We start from the raw sequence: 25,573 nt of genomic DNA on the forward strand, positions 1-25,573 counted from the left end.
GTCGGAGGGTCAGTACTGAGGGAGCGCCGCACTGTCAGAGGGTCAGTACTGAGGGAGTGCTGCACTGTCAGAGGGTCAGTACTGAGGGAGTGCCGCACTGTCAGAGAGTCAGTACTGAGGGAGGGCCGCACTGTCAGAGGGTCAGTACTGAGGGAGTGCTGCACTGTCAGAGGGTCAGTACTGAGGGAGCGCTGCACTGTCAGAGAGTCAGTACTGAGGGAGGGCCGCACTGTCAGTGCTGAGGGAGGAGGGTTGGCGCTGTGGCGCAGTGGTTAGCACTGCTGCTTCATGGCATTGAGGACCCGGGTTCAATCCCGGTTCTAGGTCACTGTCCGTGTGGAGTTTGCACATTCTCCCCATGTCTGTGGGTTTCAGCCCCACAACCCAAAGATATGCAAGTTCGGTCCATTGGCTCTCTCCCTTTGAGCCCTCGTTTGTGCGCCCTCTCTCTCTCTGAGCTGTCTCGCGCATGGGCCCTCTTTCTTTCTGAGCCCTCGTGCACACCCTCTCTCTTTCTCTGAGCCCTCGCGCGCGTGCTCTTGAGGAGGCCATTCGGCTCATCGAGTCTTGGAAAGAGCACCCCACTGAAGCCCACACCTCCACCTTATCCCCGTAACCCCAGGTAACCCAATGGCCAATCCACCTAACCTGCACATCTTTGGACTGTGGGTGGAAACTGGAGCGCCCGGAGGAAACCCACGCAGACATGGGGAGAACGAGCAGACTCCACACAGTGACCCAAGCCGGGAATCAAACCTGGGACCCCCTCTCTCTGACCCTTTTGCCCTGGACCTCACCCGGTCTCTCTCTCAGCCCTCGCTCTCTCTGACATGTCTATCTCTCGTTGTCTTTCTGACACCACCCTCTGAGTCCTCCCTCTCTTGCTCTCTCTCCCCCCCCGAGCCCTCCGTCTCTATCTCCCCTGTCCCTGACCCGTTGCCCCTGCTGATACCAGCTCCCCAGTGCGACGTACGTTCCTGAAGCTGCTCAGTGGCTGGGTGTGGGGCTCAGGACCTCCAGCAGCCTGTTACAGTGCCGAATCAGGGTATGGCTCGAGATCCTGGGGCTACTCAGGCTTCCCATTCCTGACAATGCTGCTTTTTGCTCAGTGTGCTGACACATCAGGGAGAGCTTGTCACACGATTTCATTGAGATCAGTACCTGCGAGGAAACATTTACAAACAGGACAATCAGTCACAGCACAACAGCAGCCCTCTTTCTCCCCCCCCCCCCCCCCCCCCCCCCCCTCCTATTGCTGGGGAGGTCTCTCTAACCCTCTCTCTCTCTCACACACACTCCTGTATCTGGGGAGGTCTCTCTAACCCTCTCTCTCTCTCACACACACACTCCTGTATCTGGGGAGGTCTCTCTAACCCTCTCTCTCTCTCTCACTCTCTCTCACTCCTGTGTCTGGGGAGGTCTCTCTAACCTTCTCTCTCTCTCTCTCTCACACTCCTGTGTCTGGGGAGGTCTCTCTAACCCTCTCTCTCTCTCTCACACACTCCTGTGTCTGGGGAGGTCTCTCTAACCCTCTCTCTCTCTCTCTCTCTCTCTCACACACTCCTGTATCTGGGGAGGTCTCTCTAACCCTCTCTCTCTCTCACACACACACTCCTGTATCTGGGGAGGTCTCTCTAACCCTCTCTCTCTCTCTCTCTCTCTCACACTCCTGTGTCTGGGGAGGTCTCTCTAACCCTCTCTCTCTCTCTCTCTCTCACACACTCCTGTGTCTGGGGAGGTCTCTCTAACCCTCTCTCTCTCTCTCTCTCTCACACACTCCTGTATCTGGGGAGGTCTCTCTAACCCTCTCTCTCTCTCTCTCTCTCTCACACACACTCCTGTATCTGGGGAGGTCTCTCTAACCCTCTCTCTCTCTCTCTCACACACACACTCCTGTATCTGGGGAGGTCTCTCTAACCCTCTCTCTCTCTCACACACACTCCTGTATCTGGGGAGGTCTCTCTAACCCTCTCTCACACACACACTCCTGTAGTTGGGGAGGTCTCTCTAACACACTCCTGTATCTGGGGAGATCTCTCTTGATGCAACCATCAATTCACTCAAAGACACGAGTAGAAGCAAACCAAGGTTTTAATCAGCTGAGAACAGAGCCTGCCTGTGACTAGTACTATACTGTGTACCACCTACAGGTTAACTGCTCTTTATACTTCCTTTCATAGAATTTACAGTGCAGAAGGAGGCCATTTGGCCCATCGAGTCTGCACCGGCTCTTGGAAAGAGCACCCCAGCCAAGGTCAACAACTCTACACTATCCCCATAACCCAGTAACCCCACCCAACACTAAGGGCAATTTTGGACACTAAGGGCAATTTATCATGGCCAATCCACCTAACCTGCACATCTTTGAACTGTGGGAGGAAACCGGAGCACCCGGAGGAAACCCACGCACACACGGGGAGGATGTGCAGACTCCGCACAGACAGTGACCCAAGCCGGAATCGAACCAGGGACCCTGGAGCTGTGAAGCGATTGTGCTATCCACAATGCTACCGTGCTGCCTTTCAAGGGGGAGGAGCCATGGGCGGAGCCCGTACATGCCCCACCACATCCCCCTGTGGGTGAAGCCGCACAATGGCCCATAGGTGGAGCCCACAAGGTCAACAACATAACATAGCTGTAACACAATGGCAGAACATGATACTAATACACTGGTGAATTACTAGTACTATACATTCACCACATTCACCCCCTGATTGTGCGCTGTGATCCCCGAAGCTCTGGCGTTGTTGCTGGTCCGGGTGTCGGGCTCATCCGTGCTGGCATCAGAAGTGGGGCCGGTGCGGGCACAGGCGTGGACTCCAGGAGCGTCTTTTCTGGAGCTTCATTCCTGTGGACCGGTGTGGCGGGCGGGAGGGAGCCCGGGAGCCATATCGGGGCGGGGGGTGCTGGACATGGTAGGTTGGGTGGGATATAGTGGGGGGCTGAGGTGGTGGCGGTGGAGCCTGCGGGCGCCAGGCCCCGGAGGGAGACGATATCTTGTTGGCTATCGGGGTGTTCGATATAAGCATACTGGGGGTTGGAGTGTAGGACATAACTGGGGAAACCAAACAGGGCGAAGACACCATGCCGGGCTCTAATGACAGTGGACGTGGTCATATCGGGGCAGGGGATTGCAAATGGGAAGCAGGAGAACTCATCTATGATGTTGAGGAAATATGTATTGCGGTTATTGGAGGGGAGGGGCCCTTTGAAATCGATACTGAGGCTTTCAAAGGGCCGGGATGCTTTTACCAGGTGGGCCTTATCCGGTTGATAGAAGTGCGGTTTACACTCCGCACAGATTTGGCAGTCCCTGTTCATAGCTCTGACCTCCTCGGTGGAGTAGGGCAGGTTGTGGGCCTTGATATAATGGACGAGCCAGGTGGCAGAGGTCATCATGGATAGCTAGTCGGTCATCTTGTGCACTGGCACATGTGCCGCAGGACAGGGCATCTGGGGGCTCGTTGAGCTTCCCAGGACGATATACTATATCGTAGTTATAGGTGGAGAGTTCGATCCTCCACCTCAAGATCTTATCGTTCTTGATTTTGCCCCGCTGCGTATTGTCGAACATGAAGTCTACCGATCGCTGGTCGGTGACGAGAGTAAACCTCCTACCCGCGAGGTATTGCCTCCAGTGCCGTCCGGCTTCCACGATGGCTTGGGCTTCTTTTTCGACCGTGTTGAATTTCAGAGGTGGTGAGGGTGCGCGAAAATAACGCTACCGGTCTGCCTACTTGGTTGAGCGTGGCGGCGAGAGCGACCTCTGATATGTTGCTCTCCACCTGGAAGGGGACGGACTCGTCCACTGTGCGCATCGCGGCTTTGGCGATGTCCGCCTTGATGCAGCTGAAGGCCTGGTGGGCCTCAGTTGCCAGTGGAAAGATGGGGGCCTTGATTAGTGGGCGGGCTTTGTCCGCATAATTGGGGACCCATTAGGCGTAATATGAAAAGAACCCAAGGCACCTCTTCAGGGCCTTGGGACAGTGGGGGAGGGGAAGTTGCAGGAAGGGGCGCATACGGTCAGGGTTGGGCCCTAGGACCCCGTTCTCCACGACGTAGCCGAGGATGGCTGTCTGGTTGTGCAGAAAACGCATTTCTCCTTGTAGGAGAGATTGAGGGTTTGGGCGGTTTGAAGAAATCGGTGGAGATTGGCGTCGTGGTCCTGCTGATCATGGCCACAGATGGTGACATTGTTCAAGTACGGAAATGTGGCCCTGTGGTAGTATGACTAGGGGTATTATGGTACCTCAGAGGTGAGCTGCCATTGGTGCAGAGGACTCGCTGCCCATCGGCCCGGGTAAATCATGTGCCTCTCAGCCGATTGGCGGAGAGGTAGGTAGCTCCGCCTACAGGGCGGGATATAAGAACCCGTGTTCCCCGGCAGTCAGCCATTCTTCTGTACGTGTGCTGCCGGGCACACATCTTGTGCATTAAAGCCTTTTGTTTGGATCACATCTTCGCCTCGTGTCCAATTGATGGTGCATCAGGCCCGCAGTCCTTACTGGCCCACCATTCGGTCCATTGTTCGTTGGAACACCGAGACCCCATTCGTGACGCCGAAAGGGACCCGGAGGAAATGGAAAAGGCGACCATCTGCCTCAAAAGCCGTGTAGTGGCGGTCCTCCGGACAGATTGGGAGCTGGTGGTATGCAGACTTCAGATCCACCGTGGAGAACACCCGGTACTGAGCGATCTGGTTTACCATGTCTGCAATCCGGGGGAGGGGGTACGCATCGAGTTGCGCATACCGGTTAATGGTTTGGCTGTAATCAACCACCATCCGCAACTATTCCCCGGTCTTGACGACCACCACCTGAGCTCTCCAGGGGCTATTGCTGGCCTCGATGACTCCCTCCCGCAAGAGACGCTGGACCTCGGACCTAATGAACGTCCTGTCCTGTATGCTATACCACCTGCTTCTGGTGGCAACTGGCTTGCAGTCGGTGGTGAGGTTTGCGAAGAGAGGGGAGGGTCGGCTTTTAGGGTCGCGAGGCTGCATATGGTGAGTGGGAGTAGGAGCCCCCGAACTTCAGGGTTAGGCCCCTGAGGTTACATTGGAAGTCGAGTCCCAATAGGAGAGGAGCGCAGAGATGTGGGAGCACATATAATTTAAAATTGGTGTACTCAGCGCCCTGTATTTCTAGGGTTGCGGTAGTGCACCCTCGGATTTGCATCGAGTGCGACCCGAGGCGAGGGAGATGGTTTGTTGTGCCGGGAAAATTGGGAGCGAGCAGCGTCTTACCATGTCCGGGTGAATGAAGCTCTCTGTGCTCTCGGAGTCGAAGAGGCAAGGCGACTCGTGCCCGTTTACCCGGACGGTCATCATAGAGCTCTGAAGGTGCTTGGGTCGTGACTGGTCCAGGGTGACCGCACTGAGCTGCGGGTAGCTGGCGGCGTGGTCGGAGGTGCTGGGGCGGCCCCCCGATGACTGTCCATATTGATCATACGCGTCGAGCGGCATAGCAGATGGCGGCCCCCGTTGGTCGAGCGTGGCGGGTGGTGAGGAAGATGGCATCCAAGATGGCGGCCCCCATGGATCGCACGTGGCTGGCCGCGTGGTGGAGGATGGCCAAGATGGCGACCCCCGTGCGTCACATGTGCCGTGAGGGCTGGAAGAGGGCTGTCCCCTCTCATAGCACGAGGCTGATGACTCGTCTGCAGGGGGCGGAGTCGGCAGACACGCTGTCACACTGCGGGGTCTGCGGGCCTGTGAGTCTGAGGATCGGGCCTGTGAATTCGAGTTCTTAGACCTGACCAGGCAAACTTTGGCGAAATGTCCTTTTTTTCCCGCAGCTGCTGCAGTTCGTGTTGCGGGCCGGGCAGTTCTGTCGGGGGTGTTGAGACTGGCCGCAAAAATAGCAGGGTAGCCCCCCATGATGGGCAGGCGGCCGTGCGGCACAGGCCTGGGGTAGTCTTTGGTCGGGGGCCCACGAGGGGGTCGCGTGGTCAGCCAGGAACGCAGTAAGGCTCTGAAACGCAACCTGCAGAGGGGTGGCTAACGTTAATGTGTCGTTCACGTCCTGGGCCCCTTTTTTGAGCAGGCGCTGTCTCACATAATTCAACTGGACCCCCGCCACGTAGACGTCTCGGACAGCGAGTTCCATGTGCTGAGTGGCCGTAACGGCCTGGTAATTACAGTTGCGTACGAGGGCTTTGAGGTCGCGTAGGTAGTCATTTAGCGACTCCCCGGGGCGCTGGCGGCGAGTGGTGAAGATGTGTCACGCATATACCTCGTTCACGGGCCGTACGTAGAGGCATTCGAGCGTCGCGAGGGCGTCTGCGTATGAGGAAGCCTTGTCGAGCTGAACAGAAATGCGATGGCTCACCCGTGCGTGGAGGGGGCTCAGCTTCTGTTCATCGGTGACGGAGGGCATGGAAGCGGCAGCGAGATAGGCCTTAAAGCATCAAAGCCAGTGCGAACAAATTTATTTTGCCTCCGCAGCCTGCGGATCGTGTTCCAGTCGATCAGGTTTGAGGGCTGATTCCATAGTTGTGTTTAAGCTGATTAAATTGATGCGACCATCAATTCACTCAAAGTCACGAGTAGAAGCAAACCGAGGTCTGCGACTAGTACAATACCGTGGACCGCCGACAGGTCAACTGCTCTTTCTACTTCCTTTCAAGGGAGAGGAGCCAAGGGCGGAGCCCATACATGCCCCAACATATCCCCCTGTGGGTGAAGCCACACAATGGCCCAAAGGTGGAGCCCACAAGGTCAACAACATAACATAGCTGTAACACAATGGCAGGACGTGATACTAATACACTGGTGAATTACTAGTACTATACATTCACCACATCTCTAACCCTCTCTCTCTCTCACACACACACTCCTGTATCTGGGGAGGTCTCTCTCACACACACACTCCTGTATCTGGGGAGGTCTCTCTCTCACACACACTCCCTGTATCTGGGGAGGTCTCTCTCTCTCTCACTCACTCCTGTATCTGGGGAGGTCTATCTAACCCTCTCCGCCACTTCTTGCCTCGCCCTATACCCCAGGTACTCACCTCCCGTATGTGGGGCCAGTGAGAGAGAGCTCGCAGAGCTGCCAGAGCTGCCTCCCTCACGCTGGCCTGGCTGTCCCGGCAGGCCAGTTCAAGGAGGCGCTGCGGAGCCCCAACCCTCAGGAGAGACCTGCCGAGCTGTGCCGAGCCTCCGCGGGCCAGGTTGTGGAGGGCTGAGGAGGCGTTGCGTCGGGTCCGGGGCCGCCGGTCACTCAGGAGCCCCACGAGGCTTGGGAGAGCTGCGGTTAGAGGCTGCACAGAGGAGCCTGCCTGGTAGGCTGCATTGCCGGCGGCGAAGCTGGCTGCCTCTCTTACACCTGGGTCCTGGTCCCTCAGCCTTTCCAGCACCTTGTCCAGCAGCAGTGTCCGCCACCGGCCCTCTTCACTCCCCCCCTCGGCTAGCAGTCTCCCTGCCAGGCTGCAGGCTTTGCGTCTGACGGCACCATCGGGGTGCTGGAGGGCCTGCAGTAGCGGCTGGCAGTCGTCGGAAGCCCCGAGCGCCTCCTTCAGGAACAGCAGGTGGCACGGTGGGGAGGTGCGGCCCACCTGGGCCAGGAGGGAGAGCAGCTCAGACAGGGAAGGGGTCATCTCCTGGGACTGCAGGAGGCAGCCCAAATACTCGGAGGCGGAGGGGGAGGGCGACCAGCCGGCCACAAACTGATCCACGAAGCTGGCACCGCTCAACACCAGGCGACACAGGAGACCGAGGGCAATCTCAGCTGAGAGCATCGGCAAACGGTGCAGAACCACCTGGGAGCAAGACAGGGAGGGGGGAGCGAGACAGCGGGAGGGAGGGAGCGAGACGGAGGGAGGGAGGGGGGTAGCGAGACAGAGGGAGGGAAGGAGTGAGAAAGGAAGGGAGGGTGAAGCGAGATGGGGGGGAGCGAGACAGAGGGAGGGGGGGGAGCGAGACGGAGGGAGGGAGGAGGAGAGCGAGACAGAGGGAGGGAAGGAGTGAGACAGGGAGGGAGGGGGGAGCGAAAGAGGGGGGAGCGAGACAGAGGGAGGGGGGAGCGAGACGGAGGGAGGGAGGAGGCGAGCGAGACAGAGGGAGGGAGGCGGGGAGCGAGACGGAGGGAGGGAAGGAGCGAGACAAGGAGGGGGGGCAAGACAGAAGGAGGGAGGGGGGGGGGCGAGACAGAGGGAGGGAGGGAGGAGCAAGACAGGAAGAGGGGGGAGTGTGACAGGGAGAGGGGGGAGCGAGACAGGGGGGAGCGAGACAGAGGGAGGGAGCGAGACAGAGGGAGGGAGCGAGACAGAGGGAGGGAGCGAGACAGAGGGAGGGAGCGAGACAGAGGGAGGGAGCGAGACAGAGGGAGGGAGCGAGACAGAGGGAGGGAGCGAGACAGAGGGAGGGAGCGAGACAGAGGGGGGAGCGAGACAGAGGGAGGGAGGGAGCGAGTGAAACAGAGGGAGGGGGAGCGAGTGAAACAGAGGGAGGGGGAATGAGATAGGGGAGGGGGGAGAGAGGCGGGGTGGAAGGACGGGGAATGGCGAGACATGGGTGGGGGGAGCAAGAGAGAGCAGGAAAGGAGATGAAAGAAAGAGATGGAATTAGAAGATGATAAAATAAAATATTGAAACCTTATTACATTACAAAACCTTAGCCCAAATCAATCTCTCCGTGAGAGTGCGCGGGAGGAACTGCGAGTGTGCGCTGTAGGGGCTGCGAGTGTGCGAGGGAAGGGCTGAGAGTGTGCGCGGGAGGGGCTGAGAGTGTGCGCGGGAGGGGCTGAGAGTGTGCGCGGAAGCGGCTGCGAGTGTGCGCTGGAGGGGCTGCGAGTGTGCGCGGAAGCGGCTGCGAGTGTGCGCGGGAGGGGCTGCAAGTGTGCGCGGGAGAGGCTGCGAGTGTGCGAGGGAGGGGCTGCAAGTGTGCGCGGGAGAGGCTGCGAGTGTGCGCGCGAGGGGCTGCGAGTGTACGCTGGAGGGGCTGCGAGTGTGCGCGGGAGGGGCTGCGAGTGTGCGCGGGAGGGGCTGCGAGTGTGCGCTGGAGGGGCTGCGAGTGTGCGTGAGAGAGGCTGCGAGTGTGCGCGGGAGGGGCTGCGAGTATGCGCGGGATGGGCTGCGAGTGTGCGCGGGAGGGGCTGCGAGTGTGCGCGGGAGCGGTTGCGAGTGTGCGTGGGAGGGGCTGCGAGTGTGCGAGGGAGGGGCTGCGAGTGTGCGAGGGAGGGGCTGCGAGTGTGCGCGGGAGGGGCTGCGAGTGTGCGAGGGAGGGGCTGCGAGTGTGCGAGGGAGGGGCTGCGAGTGTGCGCGGGAGGGGCTGCGAGTGTGCGCGGGAGGGGCTGCGAGTGTGCGCGGGAGGGGCTGCGAGTGTGCGCGGGATGGGCTGCGAGTGTGCGCGGGATGGGCTGCGAGTGTGCGCGGGAGGGGTTGCGAGTGTGCGCTGGAGGGGCTGCGAGTGTGCGTGGGAGAGGCTGCGAGTGTGCGCTGTAGGGGCAGCGAGTGTGCGCTGGAGGGGCTGCGAGTGTGCGCGGGAGGGGCTGCAAGTGTGCGCTGGAGGGGCTGCGAGTGTGCGCTGGAGGGGCTGCGAGTGTGCGCGGGAGGGGCTGCGAGTGTGCGCGGGAGGGGCTGCAAGTGTGCGCGGGAGGGGATGCGGGTGTGCGCGGGAGGGGCTGCGAGTGTGCGCGGGAGGGGCTGAGAGTGTGCGCGGGAGGGGCTGCGAGTGTGCGCGGGAGCGGCTGCGAGTGTGCGCGGGAGGGGCTGCGAGTGTGCGCGGGAGGGGCTGCGAGTGTGCGCGCGAGGGGCTGCGAGTATGCGCGCGAGGGGCTGCGAGTGTGCGTGGGAGGGGCTGCGAGTGTGCGCGGGAGAGGCTGCGAGTGTGCGTGGGAGAGGCTGCGAGTGTGCGCGGGAGGGGCTGCGAGTGTGCGCGGGAGGGGCTGCGAGTGTGCGCGGGAGCGGCTGCGAGTGTGTGCGGGAGGGGCTGCGAGTGTGTGCTGGAGGGGCTGAGAGTGTGCGCGGGAGGGGCTGCGAGTGTGCGAGGGAGGGGCTGCGAGTGTGCGAGGGAGGGGCTGCGAGTGTGCGCGGGAGGGGCTGCGAGTGTGCGCGGGAGAGGCTGCGAGTGTGCGCGTGAGGGGCTGCGATTGTGCGCGGGAGGGGCTGCGAGTGTGCGTGGGAGGGGCTGCGAGTGTGCGAGGGAGGGGCTGCGAGTGTGCGAGGGAGGGGCTGCGAGTGTGCGCGGGAGGGGCTGCGAGTGTGCGCGGGAGGCGCTGCGAGTGTGCGCGGGAGAGGCTGCGAGTGTGCGTGGGAGAGGCTGCGAGTGTGCGCGGGAGGGGCTGCGAGTGTGCGCGGGAGAGGCTGCGAGTGTGCGTGGGAGAGGCTGCGAGTGTGCGCGGGAGGGGCTGCGAGTGTGCGCGGGAGGGGCTGCGAGTGTGCGCGGGAGCGGCTGCGAGTGTGTGCGGGAGGGGCTGCGAGTGTGCGCGGGAGGGGCTGCGAGTGTGCGCGGGAGGGGCTGCGAGTGTGCGCGGGAGGGGCTGCGAGTTTGCGCGGGAGGAGCTGCGAGTGTGCGCTGGAGGGGCTGCGAGTGTGCGAGGGAGGGGATGCGAGTGTGCGCGGGAGGGGCTGCGAGTGTGCGAGGGAGGGGCTGCGAGTGTGCGCGGGAGGGGCTGCGAGTGTGCGCGTGAGGGGCTGCGAGTGTGCGCGGGAGGGGCTGCGAGTGTGTGCTGGAGGGGCTGCGAGTGTGCGTGGGAGAGGCTGCGAGTGTGCGCGGGAGGGGCTGCGAGTGTGCGCGGGAGGGGCTGCAAGTGTGTGCGGGAGCGGCTGCGAGTGTGCGCGGGAGGGGCTGCGAGTGTGCGCGGGAGGGGCTGCGAGTTTGCGCGGGAGGGGCTGCGAGTGTGCGCTGGAGGGGCTGCGAGTGTGCGCGGGAGGGGCTGCGAGTGTGCGCGGGAGGGGCTGCGAGTGTGCGCGGGAGGGGATGCGAGTGTGCGCGGGAGGGGCTGCGAGTGTGTGCGGGAGGGGCTGCGAGTGTGTGCGGGAGGGGCTGCGAGTGTGCGCGGGAGGGGCTGCGAGTGTGCGCGGGAGGGGCTGCGAGTGTGCGCGGGAGGGGCTGCGAGTGTGCGCGGGAGGGGCTGCGAGTGTTTGCGGGAGGGGCTGCGAGTGTGCGCGGGAGGGGCTGCGAGTGTGCGCGGGAGGGGCTGTGAGTTTGCGCGGGAGGGGCTGCGAGTGTGCTCTGGAGGGGCTGCGAGTGTGCGTGAGAGAGGCTGCGAGTGTGCGTGGGAGAGGCTGCGAGTGTGCGCGGGAGCGGCTGAGAGTGTGCGCTGTAGGGGCAGCGAGTGTGCGCTGGAGGGGCTGCGAGTGTGCGCGGGAGGGGCTGCAAGTGTGCGCTGGAGGGGCTGCGAGTGTGCGCTGGAGGGGCTGCGAGTGTGCGCGGGAGGGGCTGCGAGTGTGCGCGGGAGGGGCTGCAAGTGTGCGCGGGAGGGGATGCGGGTGTGCGCGGGAGGGGCTGCGAGTGTGCGCGGGAGGGGCTGAGAGTGTGCGCTGGAGGGGCTGCGAGTGTGCGCGGGAGGGGCTGCGAGTGTCCGCGGGAGCGGCTGCGAGTGTGCGCGGGAGGGGCTGCGAGTGTGCGCGGGAGGGGCTGCGAGTGTGCGCGCGAGGGGCTGCGAGTATGCGCGCGAGGGGCTGCGAGTGTGCGCGGGAGGGGCTGCGAGTGTGCGCGGGAGAGGCTGCGAGTGTGCGCGGGAGGGGCTGCGAGTGTGCGCGGGAGGGGCTGCGAGTGTGCGCGGGAGGGGCTGCGAGTGTGTGCGGGAGGGGCTGCGAGTGTGCGCGGGAGGGGCTGCGAGTGTGCGCGCGAGGGGCTGCGAGTATGCGCGCGAGGGGCTGCGAGTGTGCGCGGGAGGGGCTGCGAGTGTGCGCGGGAGAGGCTGCGAGTGTGCGCGGGAGAGGCTGCGAGTGTGCGCGGGAGGGGCTGCGAGTGTGCGCGTGAGGGGCTGCGAGTGTGCGCGGGAGGGGCTGCGAGTGTGCGTGGGAGGGGCTGCGAGTGTGCGAGGGAGGGGCTGCGAGTGTGCACGGGAGGGGCTGCGAGTGTGCGCGGGAGGGGCTGCGAGTGTGCGCGGGAGGCGCTGCGAGTGTGCGCGGGAGAGGCTGCGAGTGTGCGCGGGAGGGGCTGCGAGTGTGCGTGGGAGGGGCTGCGAGTGTGCGAGGGAGGGGCTGCGAGTGTGCACGGGAGGGGCTGCGAGTGTGCGCGGGAGGGGCTGCGAGTGTGCGCGGGAGGCGCTGCGAGTGTGCGTGGGAGAGGCTGCGAGTGTGCGCGGGAGGGGCTGCGAGTGTGCGCGGGAGAGGCTGCGAGTGTGCGTGGGAGAGGCTGCGAGTGTGCGCGGGAGGGGCTGCGAGTGTGCGTGGGAGGGGCTGCGAGTGTGCGCGGGAGCGGCTGCGAGTGTGTGCGGGAGGGGCTGGAGTGTGCGCGGGAGGGGCTGCGAGTGTGCGCGGGAGGGGCTGCGAGTGTGCGCGGGAGGGGCTGGGAGTTTGCGCGGGAGGGGCTGCGAGTGTGCGCTGGAGGGGCTGCGAGTGTGCGTGAGAGAGGCTGCGAGTGTGCGCGGGAGGGGATGCGAGTGTGCGCGGGAGGGGCTGCGAGTGTGCGAGGGAGGGGCTGCGAGTGTGCGCGGGAGGGGCTGCGAGTGTGCGCGTGAGGGGCTGCGAGTGTGCGCGGGAGGGGCTGCGAGTGTGCGCGGGAGGGGCTGCGAGTGTGCGAGGGAGGGGCTGCGAGTGTGCGTGGGAGAGGCTGCGAGTGTGCGCGGGAGGGGCTGCGAGTGTGCGCGGGAGGGGCTGCAAGTGTGCGCGGGAGGGGATGCGAGTGTGCGTGGGAGAGGCTGAGAGTGTATGTGGGAGAGGCTGCGAGTGTGCGCGGGAGGGGCTGCGAGTGTGCGCGGGAGGGGCTGCGAGTGTGCGCGGGAGGGGCTGCGAGTGTGCGCGGGAGGGGCTGCGAGTGTGCGTGGGAGGGGATGCGAGTGTGCGCGGGAGGGGCTGCGAGTGTGTGCGGGAGGGGCTGCGAGTGTGTGCGGGAGGGGCTGCGAGTGTGCGCGGGAGGGGCTGCGAGTGTGCGCGGGAGGGGCTGCGAGTGTGCGCGGGAGGGGCTGCGAGTGTGCGCGGGAGGGGCTGCGAGTGTGCGCGGGAGGGGCTGCGAGTGTTTGCGGGAGGGGCTGCGAGTGTGCGCGGGAGGGGCTGCGAGTGTGCGCGGGAGGGGCTGCGAGTGTGCGCGGGAGGGGCTGCGAGTTTGCGCGGGAGGGGCTGCGAGTGTGCGCTGGAGGGGCTGCGAGTGTGCGTGAGAGAGGCTGCGAGTGTGCGTGGGAGGGGCTGCGAGTGTGCGCGGGAGCGGCTGAGAGTGTGCGCGGGAGGGGCTGCGAGTGTGCGCGGGAGGGGCTGCGAGTTTGCACGGGAGGGGCTGCGAGTGTGCGCTGGAGGGGCTGCGAGTGTGCGTGAGAGAGGCTGCGAGTGTGCGTGGGAGGGGCTGCGAGTGTGCGCGGGAGCGGCTGAGAGTGTGCGCGGGAGGGGCTGCGAGTGTGCGCGGGGGTGGATGCGAGTGTGCGAGGGAAGGGCTGCGAGTGTGCGCGGGAGGGGATGCGAGTGTGCGCGGGAGGGGATGCGAGTGTGCGCGGGGGTGGATGCGAGTGTGCGAGGGAAGGGCTGCGAGTGTGCGCGGGAGGGGATGCGAGTGTGCGCGGGAGGGGATGCGAGTGTGCGCGGGAGGGGATGCGAGTGTGCGCGGGAGGGGATGCGAGTGTGCGCGGGAGGGGCTGCGAGTGTGCGCGGGAGGGGATGCGAGTGTGCGCGGGAGCGGCTGAGAGTGTGCGCTGGAGGGGATGCGAGTGTGCGCTGTAGGGGCTGCGAGTGTGCGCGGGAGGGGCTGCGAGTGTGCGCGGGAGGGGATGCGAGTGTGCGCGGGAGGGGATGCGAGTGTGCGGTGGAGCGGCTGCGAGTGTGCGCAGGAGGGGCTTCGAGTGTGCGCTGGAGGGGATGCGGGTGTGCGCGGGAGGGGCTGCGAGTGTGCGCGGGAGGGGCTTCGAGTGTGCGCTGGAGGGGCTGCGAGTGTGCGTCGAGTGGCTGTGAGTGTGCGCTGGAGGGGATGCGGGTGTGCGCTGGAGGGGATGCGAGTGTGCGCGGGAGGGGCTGCGAGTGTGCGCTGGAGGGGCTGCGAGTGGGCGCGGGAGGGACTGTGAGGTGGAGGGAGGGAAGGAGCGAGACAGAGGGAGGGAGGGGGGAGTGCGGACAGCCAGAGCACTGTCCCTGGCCGACAGCCAGAGCACTGTCCCTGGCCGACAGCCAGAGCACTGTCCCTGGCAGCCAGCCAGAGCACTGTCCCTGGCAGCCAGCCAGAGCACTGTCCCTGGCAGCCAGCCAGAGCACTGTCCCTGGCCGACAGCCAGAGCACTGTCCCTGGCCGACAGCCAGAGCACTGTCCCTGGCAGCCAGCCAGAGCACTGTCCCTGGCCGACAGCCAGAGCACTGTCCCTGGCCGACAGCCAGAGCACTGTCCCTGGCCGACAGCCAGAGCACTGTCCCTGGCCGACAGCCAGAGCACTGTCCCTGGCCGACAGCCAGAGCACTGTCCCTGGCCGACAGCCAGAGCACTGTCCCTGGCCGACAGTCAGAGCACTGTCCCTGGCCGACAGCCAGAGCACTGTCCCTGGCTGACAGCCAGAGCACTGTCCCTGGCAGCCAGCCAGAGCACTGTCCCTGGCAGCCAGCCAGAGCACTGTCCCTGGCCGACAGCCAGAGCACTGTCCCTGGCAGCCAGCCAGAGCACTGTCCCTGGCCGACAGCCAGAGCACTGTCCCTGGCCGACAGTCAGAACACTGTCCCTGGCCGACAGCCAGAGCACTGTCCCTGGCCGACAGCCAGAGCACTGTCCCTGGCCGACAGCCAGAGCACTGTCCCTGGCCGACAGTCAGAGCACTGTCCCTGGCAGCCAGCCAGAGCACTGTCCCTGGCCGACAGCCAGAGCACTGTCCCTGGCAGCCAGCCAGAGCACTGTCCCTGGCAGCCAGCCAGAGCACTGTCCCTGGCAGCCAGCCAGAGCTCTGTCCCTGGCCGACAGCCAGAGCACTGTCCCTGGCCGACAGCCAGAGCACTGTCCCTGGCCGACAGCCAGAGCACTGTCCCTGGCCGACAGCCAGAGCACTGTCCCTGGCCGACAGCCAGAGCACTGTCCCTGGCAGCCAGCCAGAGCACTGTCCCTGGCCGACAGCCAGAGCTCTGTCCCTGGCCGACAGCCAGAGCACTGTCCCTGGCCGACAGCCAGAGCACTGTCCCTGGCCGACAGCCAGAGCACTGTCCCTGGCAGCCAGCCAGAGCACTGTCCCTGGCAGCCAGCCAGAGCACTGTCCCTGGCCATCAATCTGAACACTGTTCCTGGGCAGGTTGTCAGCCAGCCAATTGAATCAACTTCCTCCAAAGCTCGTTCTTCAGATTCCCAGAAAGTCTGTATTCTCCTTTCCAAAGAAACATAACCTGGGAACACGCTGTCCTGACTAGCAGGCTGCGTCAGCTGAAGCTCACTGCTAAAGGTGCATTCCAATTATGAGTCCTTGGACTAAAAACAATAAAATAAGTGGGAACAAAGGAAATGAAAATGAAGGACTCTAACAGTGTGTGAGAAAATGTGAGCGTGTCACATGTGTTCACAGACTAACTGCCTATCTGTTTTGTGTATGTGTCTCTCTGCGAGAGGGCATGTGGGAGAGAGAGTGTGTGAGCAAGAGAGCTGGTGTGTGCCAACGCTGCAGACTCTACCTGTATGAGATGCCGTACAAACTCTCCCTCGAGCAGAGCGAGTAGAATATCACTGAACATCGCCTCCTCTACATCCATTGCAAATGGGAAGCACAGCAGCTGACAAACCCTCATGACTACATTGTGCACTGTCTGAACTCCAACATCAGCAGGATTAGCACCGAGACTGGCAGCAGAGAGATCCAACCTGGACATGGACACAGCAAAACACTGCTCAGAGAAAGACATCCACCCCCGTGCTGTGCCTGACCTGGGAGTGTTTGATGGGGACAGTGTAGAGGGAGCTTTACTCTGTATCTAACCCCGTGCTGTACCTGACCTGGGAGTGTTTGATGGGGACAGTGTAGAGGGAGCTTTACTCTGTATCTAACCCCGTGCTGTGCCTGTCCTGGGAGTGTTTGATGGGGACAGTGTAGAGGGAGCTTTACTCTGTATCTAACCCCGTGCTGTACCTGTCCTGGGAGTGTTTGATGGGGACAGTGTAGAGGGAGCTTTACTCCCGTGCCACGTGATAGTGAGATGAGGAATAGGGAGAGAGAGCAATTAAACACGTGGCTACAGGGATGGTGCAGGCGGGAGGGATTCAGATTTCTGGATAACTGGGGCTCTTTCTGGGGAAGGTGGGACCTCTATAGACAGGATGGTCTACATCTGAACCTGAGGGGCACCAATATCCTGGGGGGGAGATTTGTTAGTGCTCTTTGGGGGGGTTTTAAATTCAGCAGGGGCATGGGAACCTGGATTGTAGTTTTGGGGTACGGGAGATTGAGAGTAGAGAGGTCAGGAGCACAGATTTGACTTCGCAGGAGGGTGCCAGTGTTCAGGTAGGTGGTTTGAAGTGTGTCTACTTCAATGCCAGGAGTATACGAAATAAGGTAGGGGAACTGGCAGCATGGGTTGGTACCTGGGACTTCGATGTTGTGGCCATTTCAGAGACATGGATAGAGCAGGGACAGGAATGGTTGTTGCAGGTTCCGGGGTTTAGGTGTTTTAGTAAGGTCAGAGAAGGGGGCAAAAGAGGGGGAGGTGTGGCGCTGCTAGTATTACGGTGGTGGAGGGCAGCACGGTGGCCTAGTGGTTAGCACAACCGCCTCACGGCGCTGAGGTCCCAGGTTCGATCCCGGCTCTGGGTCACTGTCCGTGTGGAGTTTGCACATTCTCCCCGTGTCTGCGTGGGTTTCGCCCCCACAACCCAAAAATGTGCAGAGTAGGTGGATTGGCCACGCTAAATTGCCCCTTAATAGAAAAAATAATTGGGTAATCTAAATTTATAAAAAAAAAGAAAAAAAAAAGTATTACGGTGGCGGAAAGGATGCTAGATGGGGACTCTTCTTCCGAGGTAGTATGGGCTGAGGTTAGAAACAGGAAAGGAGAGGTCACCCTGTTGAGAGTTTTCTATAGGCCACCTAATAGTTCTAGGGATGTAGAGGAAAGGATGGCGAAGATGATTCTGGAAAAGAGCGAAAGTAACAGGGTAGTTGTTATGGGAGACTTTAACTTTCCAAATATTGACTGGAAAAGATATAGTTTGAGTACATTAGATGGGTCGTTCTTTGTACAATGTGTGCAGGAGGGTTTCCTGACACAATATGTTGACAGGCCAACAAGAGGCGAGGCCACATTGGATTTGGTTTTGGGTAATGAACCAGGCCAGGTGTTAGATGAAAATGAAAATCACTTATTGTCACGAGTAGGCTTCAATGAAGTTACTGTGAAAAGATCTGGAGGTAGGTGAGCACTTTGGAAACAGTGACCACAATTCGGTAACCTTTACGTGAGTGATGGAAAGGGATAAGTATACCCCGCAGGGCAAGAGTTATAGCTGGGGGAAGGGCAATTATGATGCCATTAGACATGACTTAGGATGTGTAGGTTGGAGAAGTAGGCTGCAAGGGTTGGGCACACTGGATATGTGGAGCTTGTTAAAGGAACAGCTATTGCGTGTTCTTGATAAGTACGTACCAGTCAGGCAGGGAGGAAGGGGTAGAGCGAGGGAACCGTGGTTTATCAAAGAAGTGGAATCTCTTGTTAAGAGGAAGAAGGAGGCCTATGTGAAGATGACGCGTGAAGTTTCAGTTGGGGCGCTTGATAGTTACAAGGAAGCGAGGAAGGATCTAAAGAGAGAACTAAGACGAGCAAGGAGGGGACATGAGAAGTCTTTGGCAGGTAGGATCAAGGAAAACCCAAAAGTTTTCTATAGGTATGTCAGGAATAAAAGAATGACTAGGGTAAGAGTAGGGCCAGTCAAGGACAGTGGTGGAAAGTTGTGTGTGGAGGCTGAGGAGATAAGCGAGATACTAAATGAATACTTTTCGTCAGTATTCACTCAGGAAAAAGAAAATGTTGTGGAGGAGAATGCTGAGACCCAGGCTATTAGAATAGATGGCATTGAGGTGCGTAGGGAAGAAGTATTGGCAATTCTGGACAAGGTGAAAATAGATAAGTCCTCGGGGCCTGATGGGATTTATCCTAGGATTCTCTGGGAAGCCAGGGAAGAGATTGCTGAGCCTTTTGCTTTGATTTTTATGTCATCATTGGCTACAGGAATAGTGCCAGAGGACTGGAGGGTAGCAAATGTGGTCCCTTTGTTCAAGAAGGGGAGTAGAGATAACCCCGGTAAACTATAGGCCGGTGAGCCTCACGTCTGTTGTGGGTAAAGTCTTGGAGAGGATTATAAGAGATACGATTTATAATCATCTAGATAGGAATAATATGATTAGGGATAGTCAGCATGGTTTTGTGAAGGGTAGGTCATGCCTCACAAACCTTATTGAGTTCTTTGAGAAGGTGACTGAACAGGTAGACGAGGGTAGAGCAGTTGATGTGGTGTATATGGATTTCAGTAAAGCGTTTGATAAGGTTCCCCATGGTCGGCTATTGCAGAAAATACGGAGGCTGGGGATTGAGGGTGATTTAGAGGTATGGATCAGAAATTGAAAGAAGACAGAGGGTGGTGGTTGATGGCAAATGTTCAGAATGGAGTTCAGTTACGAGTGGCGTACCACAAGGATCTGTTCTGGGGCCGTTGCTGTTTGTCATTTTTATAAATGACCTAGAGGAGGGCACAGAAGGTTGGGTGAGTAAATTTGCAGACGACACTAAAGTCGGTGGAGTTGTAGATAGTGTGGAAGGATGTTGCAGGTTACAGAGGGACATAGATAAGCTGCAGAGCTGGGCTGAGAGGTGGCAAATGGAGTTTAATGTAGAGAAGTGTGAGGTGATTCACTTTGGAAAGAATAACAGGAATGCGGAATATTTGGCTAATGGTAAAATTCTTGGCAGTGTGGATGAGCAGAGGGATCTCGGTGTCCATGTACATAGATCCCTGAAAGTTGCCACCCAGGTTGATAGGGTTGTGAAGAAGGCCTATGGTGTGTTGGCCTTTATTGGTAGAGGGATTGAGTTCCGGAGCCATGAGGTCAGGTTGCAGCTGTACAAAACTCTGGTACGGCCGCATTTGGAGTATTGCGTACAGTTCTGGTCGCCTCATTATAGGAAGGACGTGGAAGCTTTGGAACGGGTGCAGAGGAGATTTACCAGGATGTTGCCTGGTATGGAGGGAAAATCTTATGAGGAAAGGCTGATGGACTTGAGGTTGTTTTCGTTAGAGAGAAGAAGGTTAAGAGGTGACTTAATAGAGGCATACAAAATGTACAGAGGGTTAGATAGGGTGGACAGTGAGAGCCTTCTCCCGCGGATGGAGGTGGCTAGCACGAGGGAACATAGCCATAAATTGAGGGATAATAGATATAGGACAGAGGTCAGAGGTAGGTTTTTTACGCAAAGAGTGGTGAGGCCGTGGAATGCCCTACCTGCAACAGTAGTGAACTCGCCAACATTGAGGGCATTTAAAAGTTTATTGGATAAGCATATGGATGATAATGGTATAGTGTAGGTTAGATAGCCTTTAGTTTTTGACTTCCCATGTCGGTGCAACATCGTGGGCCGAAGGGCCTATACTGCGCTGTATCGTTCTATGTTCTACTCTGAATCTAACCCCGTGCTGTACCTGTCCTGGGAGTGTTTGAGGGAGCTTTACTCTGTATCTAACCCTGTGCTGTACCTGTGATACTAACCTTTGACCGAGATGATCGAGGAAGTCGTCAGAGAGCAGTTGGCGAAGTGTAGCTGTCACAACACTTGTTGGGCTGGCCAGCAGGGGTAGGCACTGATAAGGGACCGCAATGAAGACCAGAGTAGCCAGTCCAAGGAAGTCTAGAATACCTGCCAGAGAGAGAGAGAGAGAGAGTGAGAGAGACCACAGAATGTCTGGTGGGAATTACAAATGTAGACGCAAGGTACGAGGGGGGTCGAGGGAGGGTGGGGTGGGAGGTTTGAGAGAGGGGCTGGGGGGTCGAGAGTGGGGAGGTCGAGAGAGGGGGGTGAGGGGGTCGATCGAGTTGGGTGGGGGTAGAGAGAAGGGGGGTCGAGGAGGGGTGGGGGGGAGAGAGAGGGAGGGCAGTCGAGAGAGTGGGGGTCGAGAGGGGTGGTAGAGAAGGGGGGGTGAGTGGGTCGAGAGAGGGTGGGGGGATATCGGTGAATGCAGGGGTATGGCTCAAAGGGCTGAATGGGGAAGTTCCTTTGCGAAGGATGGAGACACAGAGGGAGGCGGGGGGGAGACAGCGGGAGGCGGGGGGAGTCAGCGGGAGGCGGGGGGGAGACAGCGGGAGGGAGTCAGCGGGAGGGAGGGGGAGACAGCGGGAGGCGGGGGAGACAGCGGGGGGGAGACAGCGGGAGGCGGGGGAGACAGCGGGAAGCGGGGGAGACAGCGGGAGGCGGGGGGAGACAGCGGGAGGCGGAGGGAGACAGCGGGAGGCGGGGGGAGACAGCGGGAGGCGGGGGGAGACAGCGGGAGGCGGGGGAGACAGCGGGAGGCGGGGGGAGACAGCGGGAGGCGGAGGGAGACAGCGGGAGGCGGGGGGAGACAGCGGGAGGCGGGGGGAGACAGCGGGAGGCGGGGGGAGACAGCGGGAGGCGGAGGGAGACAGCGGGAGGCGGGGGGAGACAGCGGGAGGCGGGGGAGACAGCGGGAGGCGGGGGGAGACAGCGGGAGGCGGGGGGAGACAGTGGGAGGCGGGGGGAGACAGCGGGAGGCGGGGGAGACAGCGGGAGGCGGGGGGAGACAGCGGGAGGCGAGGGGAGACAGCGGGAGGCGGGGGGAGACAGCGGGAGGCGGGGGGAGACAGCGGGAGGCGGGGGAGACAGCGGGAGGCGGGGGGAGACAACGGGAGGCGGGGGGAGACAGCGGGAGGCGGGGGAGACAGCGGGAGGCGGGGGAGACAGCGGGAGGCGGGGGGAGACAGCGGGAGGCGGGGGGAGACAGCGGGAGGCGGGGGTGACAGCGGGAGGCGGGGGGAGACAGCGGGAGGCGGGGGGAGACAGCGGGAGGCGGGGGGAGACAGCGGGAGGCGGGAGGGAGACAGCGGGAGGCGGGAGGGAGACAGCGGGAGGCGGGAGGGAGACAGCGGGAGGCGGGGGGGAGACAGCGGGGGGGGAGACAGCGGGAGGCGGGGGGGAGACAGCGGGAGGCGGGGGGGAGACAGCGGGAGGCGGGGGGAGACAGCGGGAGGCGGGGGGAGACAGCGGGAGGCGGGGGGGAGACAGCGGGAGGCGGGGGAGACAGCGGGAGGCGGGGGGAGACAGCGGGAGGCGGGGGGAGACAGCGGGAGGCGGGGGGAGACAGCGGGAGGCGGGGGGAGACAGCGGGAGGCGGGGGGAGACAGCGGGAGGCGGGAGGGAGACAGCGGGAGGCGGAGACAGCGGCGGGGGGGGGGGGGGGGTGTGTGACCGCGGGAGATATGCGAGATTGAGAAATGGAGAGAGATCAGGAGCTGAAGAGCAACGAAGACTGACCTGAGGGAGAGATGACGCTCCAATCTGGAACGGGGCTGGGCTGCCCTGGCCGTGGCGTCTCTCCTTCCATGACGGGCCTGTCCCCAGTCAGCTGCAGGACCCGGGCTAGGCGATGCCAGACACTGTTCCACAATTCAGAGTCAGCAAAGTCCGTCAGTGCCGCTGGCTCCCCCTGCGAGAGAGAGCGAGCGATAGAGATGAGATCTGCCGTCACACAGCGCAATAGATGGTGGGAGGGCGGAGGAGTCACAGCTAGCCCAGAGCTGAGGCATTCAGAGTGAGGGGCGGGACAGCAGAAAGGGGCTTAGTCAATTCAAGGGTGGGAGTGTCCATTAGGGGCGCCTCAGAGGTGTTGAGATCGAGAGTGCCCGAGCGGGAGTGCGTGCCTGCGTGTGTATGCATGCATACCGAGCGAGAATGCATGCGTACCGAATAAACAAGTGAATCCAGTACCTCATTTACATACTGCACCAAGAGAGTGAGCAAACCATCGAACATTCCCAGGTTCATCGGTGGTGAAACAGAAAGCTGCAGAGAGCAAAATAATCCTCATTACACAGCAATGATTAAAACTCCCTCTACACTGTCCCCATCAAACACTCCCAGGACAGGTACAGCACGGGGTTAGATACAGAGTAAAGCTCCCTCTACACTGTCCCCATCAAACACTCCCAGGACAGGTACAGCACAGGGTTAGATACAGAGTAAATCTCCCTCTACACTGTCCCCATCAAACACTCCCAGGGCAGGTACAGCACGGGGTTAGATACAGAGTAAAGCTCCCTCTACACTGTCCCCGTCAAACACTCCCAGGACAGGTACAGCACACGGTTAGATACAGAGTAAAGCTCCCTTTACACTGTCCCCATCAAACACTCCCAGGACAGGTAAAGCATGGGGTTAGATACAAGAGTAAAGCTCCCTCTACACTGTCCCCATCAAACACTCCCAGGGCAGGTAAAGCATGGAGTTAGATACAAGAGTAAAGCTCCCTTTACACTGTCCCCATCAAACACTCCCAGGACAGGTACAGCACGGGGTTAGATACAGTAAATCGTGCTGGACTTTTCTGATCCTCCCAGTCAGGTACCCACCTGTACAGAGGATAGCAGGGCTGAATGGACCGTCTGGAGGAAGTCTTCACTCTGAATCTCCACAGCGGAACCTCTGGTGGTGAGCTCGATCATCAGGAAGGCAGCAGCACACTGTGCGGAGAAGGAGCAGAGTAGGTGATGGTGGGGAGGGGGTAATGAAGGGAGAGAGAAAGGGGGAGGAGCGATGGAGGGCGGGAGAGGGGAATGGAGGGCGGGAGAGGGGGATGGAGGGCGGGAGAGGGGGATGGAGGGCGGGAGAGGGGGATGGAGGGCGGGAGAGGGGGATGGAGGGCGTGAGAGGAAAACGAAGGGCGGTAGAGGGGGATGGAGGGCAGGAGAGAGGGAGGGACGGAGGAACAGAGGGAGGGAAGGGATGAAAGGAGGGAGGGCAGGAGGGAGGGAGGGCAGGAGAGAGGGAGGGACAGAGGGAGGGAGTGAGGGATGGAGGGAAGGACAGAGGGAGGGAGGGAAGGAGGGACAGAGGGAAAGACCGAGGGAGGGACAGAGGGAGGTAGGGACAGAGGGAGGGAGGGACAGAGGGAGGGAGGGACAGAGGGAGGGGCAGAGGGAGGGACGGAGAGAGGAAGTAAGGGACAGAGGGAGGGAAAGAGGGAGGGAGGGAGAGAGAGAGACAGGAGGGAGGGAGGGACAGAGGGAGGGACGGAAGGAGGGACAGATGGAGGGAGGGACAGACGGAGGGAGGGACACAGGGAGGGATGGAGGGAGGGAGGGAGAGAGGGAGGGAGACCAGAGGGAGGACAGAGGGAGGGAGGGACAGAGGGAGGGAGGGACAGAGGGAGGGAGGGACAGAGGGAGGGAGGGACAGAGGGAGGGAGGGACAGAGGGAGGGAGGGACAGAGGGAGGGAGGGACAGAGGGAGGGAGGGACAGAGGGAGGGAGGGACAGAGGGAGGAGGGACAGAGGGAGGAGGGACAGAGGGAGGAGGGACAGAGGGAGGAGGGACAGAGGGAGGGAGGGACAGAGGGACGGATGGAGGGTGGGAGAGATGGAGGGAGGGACCCAGGGAGGGACGGAGAGAGGGAGGGACAGAGGGAGGGACAGAGGGAGGGATGGAGGGAGGGGCGGAGGGAGGGACGGAACCTACTGTTCCTTACCCGAAATCTACGCCCCTGGTTATTGACCCCTGCACTAAAGGGAAATTTCTTCCTATCCAGCCTGTGTCCCTCAATGTTACTCACTCAATCTGTCCCTCAATGTTACACTCAATCTGTCCCTCAATGTTACACTCAATCTGTCCCTCAATGTTACCCGCACTCAATCTGTCCCTCAATGTTACACACACTCAATCTGTCCCTCAATGTTACACACACTCAATCTGTCCCTCAATGTTACACACACTCAATCTGTCCCTCAATGTTCCACACACTCAATCTGTCCCTCAATGTTACACTCAATCTGTCCCTCAATGTTACACTCAATCTGTCCCTCAATGTTACACACACTCAATCTGTCCCTCAATGTTACACACACTCAATCTGTCCCTCAATGTTACACACACTCAATCTGTCCCTCAATGTTACACACACTCAATCTGTCCCTCAATGTTACACACACTCAATCTGTCCCTCAATGTTACACACTCAATCTGTCCCTCAATGTTACACACTCAATCTGTCCCTCAATGTTACACTCAATCTGTCCCTCAATGTTACACACACTCAATCTGTCCCTCAATGTTACACTCAATCTGTCCCTCAATGTTACACACTCAATCTGTCCCTCAATGTTACACACACTCAATCTGTCCCTCAATGTTACACTCAATCTGTCCCTCAATGTTACACTCAATCTGTCCCTCAATATTACACTCAATCTGTCCCTCAATGTTACACACACTCAATCTGTCCCTCAATGTTACACGCTCAATCTGTCCCTCAATGTTACACACACTCAATCTGTCCCTCAATGTTACACACACTCAATCTGTCCCTCAATGTTACACACACTCAATCTGTCCCTCAATGTTACACACTCAATCTGTCCCTCAATGTTACACACTCAATCTGTCCCTCAATGTTACACTCAATCTGTCCCTCAATGTTACACTCAATCTGTCCCTCAATGTTACACACACTCAATCTGTCCCTCAATGTTACACTCAATCTGTCCCTCAATGTTACACACTCAATCTGTCCTTCAATGTTACACACACTCAATCGGTCCCTCAATGTTACACACTCAATCTGTCCCTCAATGTTACACACACTCAATCTGTCCCTCAATGTTACACACACTCAATCTGTCCCTCAATGTTACACACTCAATCTGTCCCTCAATGTTACACACACTCAATCTGTCCCTCAATGTTACACACACTCAATCTGTCCCTCAATGTTACACACACTCAATCTGTCCCTCAATGTTACACACACTCAATCTGTCCCTCAATGTTACACTCAATCTGTTCCCTCAATGTTACACACTCAATCTGTCCTTCAATGTTACACACACTCAATCGGTCCCTCAATGTTACACACTCAATCTGTCCCTCAATGTTACACTCAATCTGTCCCTCAATGTTACACACACTCAATCTGTCCCTCAATGTTACACTCAATCTGTCCCTCAATGTTACACACTCAATCTGTCCCTCAATGTTACACTCAATCTGTCCCTCAATGTTACACACACTCAATCTGTCCCTCAATGTTACACACAATCTGTCCCTCAATGTTACACACTCAATCTGTCCCTCAATGTTACGCTCAATCTGTCCCTCAATGTTACACTCAATCTGTCCCTCAATGTTACACACACTCAATCTGTCCCTCAATGTTACGCTCAATCTGTCCCTCAATGTTACACACACTCAATCTGTCCCTCAATGTTACACTCAATCTGTCCCTCAATGTTACACACACTCAATCTGTCCCT

At 59.9% G+C, this 25,573-nt stretch overlaps 1 protein-coding gene across 1 annotated transcript in view; it reads right to left on the minus strand.

The window, feature by feature from the left end:
- Nucleotides 1-281: 281 nt before the first annotated feature.
- The window catches only part of stk36 (serine/threonine kinase 36 (fused homolog, Drosophila)), a 62,650-nt gene continuing 37,358 nt past the window's right edge, over nucleotides 282-25,573 (minus strand). Inside the window, exons 10-16 of the mRNA XM_038780352.1 lie at nucleotides 22,679-22,789; nucleotides 22,038-22,112; nucleotides 21,585-21,756; nucleotides 19,808-19,955; nucleotides 15,732-15,918; nucleotides 7,014-7,760; nucleotides 282-1,161 (exon numbers count right to left, since the gene is read on the minus strand). Of these exons, the coding sequence (XP_038636280.1) occupies nucleotides 988-1,161; nucleotides 7,014-7,760; nucleotides 15,732-15,918; nucleotides 19,808-19,955; nucleotides 21,585-21,756; nucleotides 22,038-22,112; nucleotides 22,679-22,789 (1,614 nt within the window). The 3' untranslated portion in view covers nucleotides 282-987. The remainder of the gene's footprint in view (nucleotides 1,162-7,013; nucleotides 7,761-15,731; nucleotides 15,919-19,807; nucleotides 19,956-21,584; nucleotides 21,757-22,037; nucleotides 22,113-22,678; nucleotides 22,790-25,573) is intronic.

Source organism: Scyliorhinus canicula, chromosome 20 (assembly GCF_902713615.1).
Source record: "Scyliorhinus canicula chromosome 20, sScyCan1.1, whole genome shotgun sequence".
In the NCBI taxonomy this organism is placed as follows: Eukaryota; Metazoa; Chordata; class Chondrichthyes; order Carcharhiniformes; family Scyliorhinidae; genus Scyliorhinus; species Scyliorhinus canicula.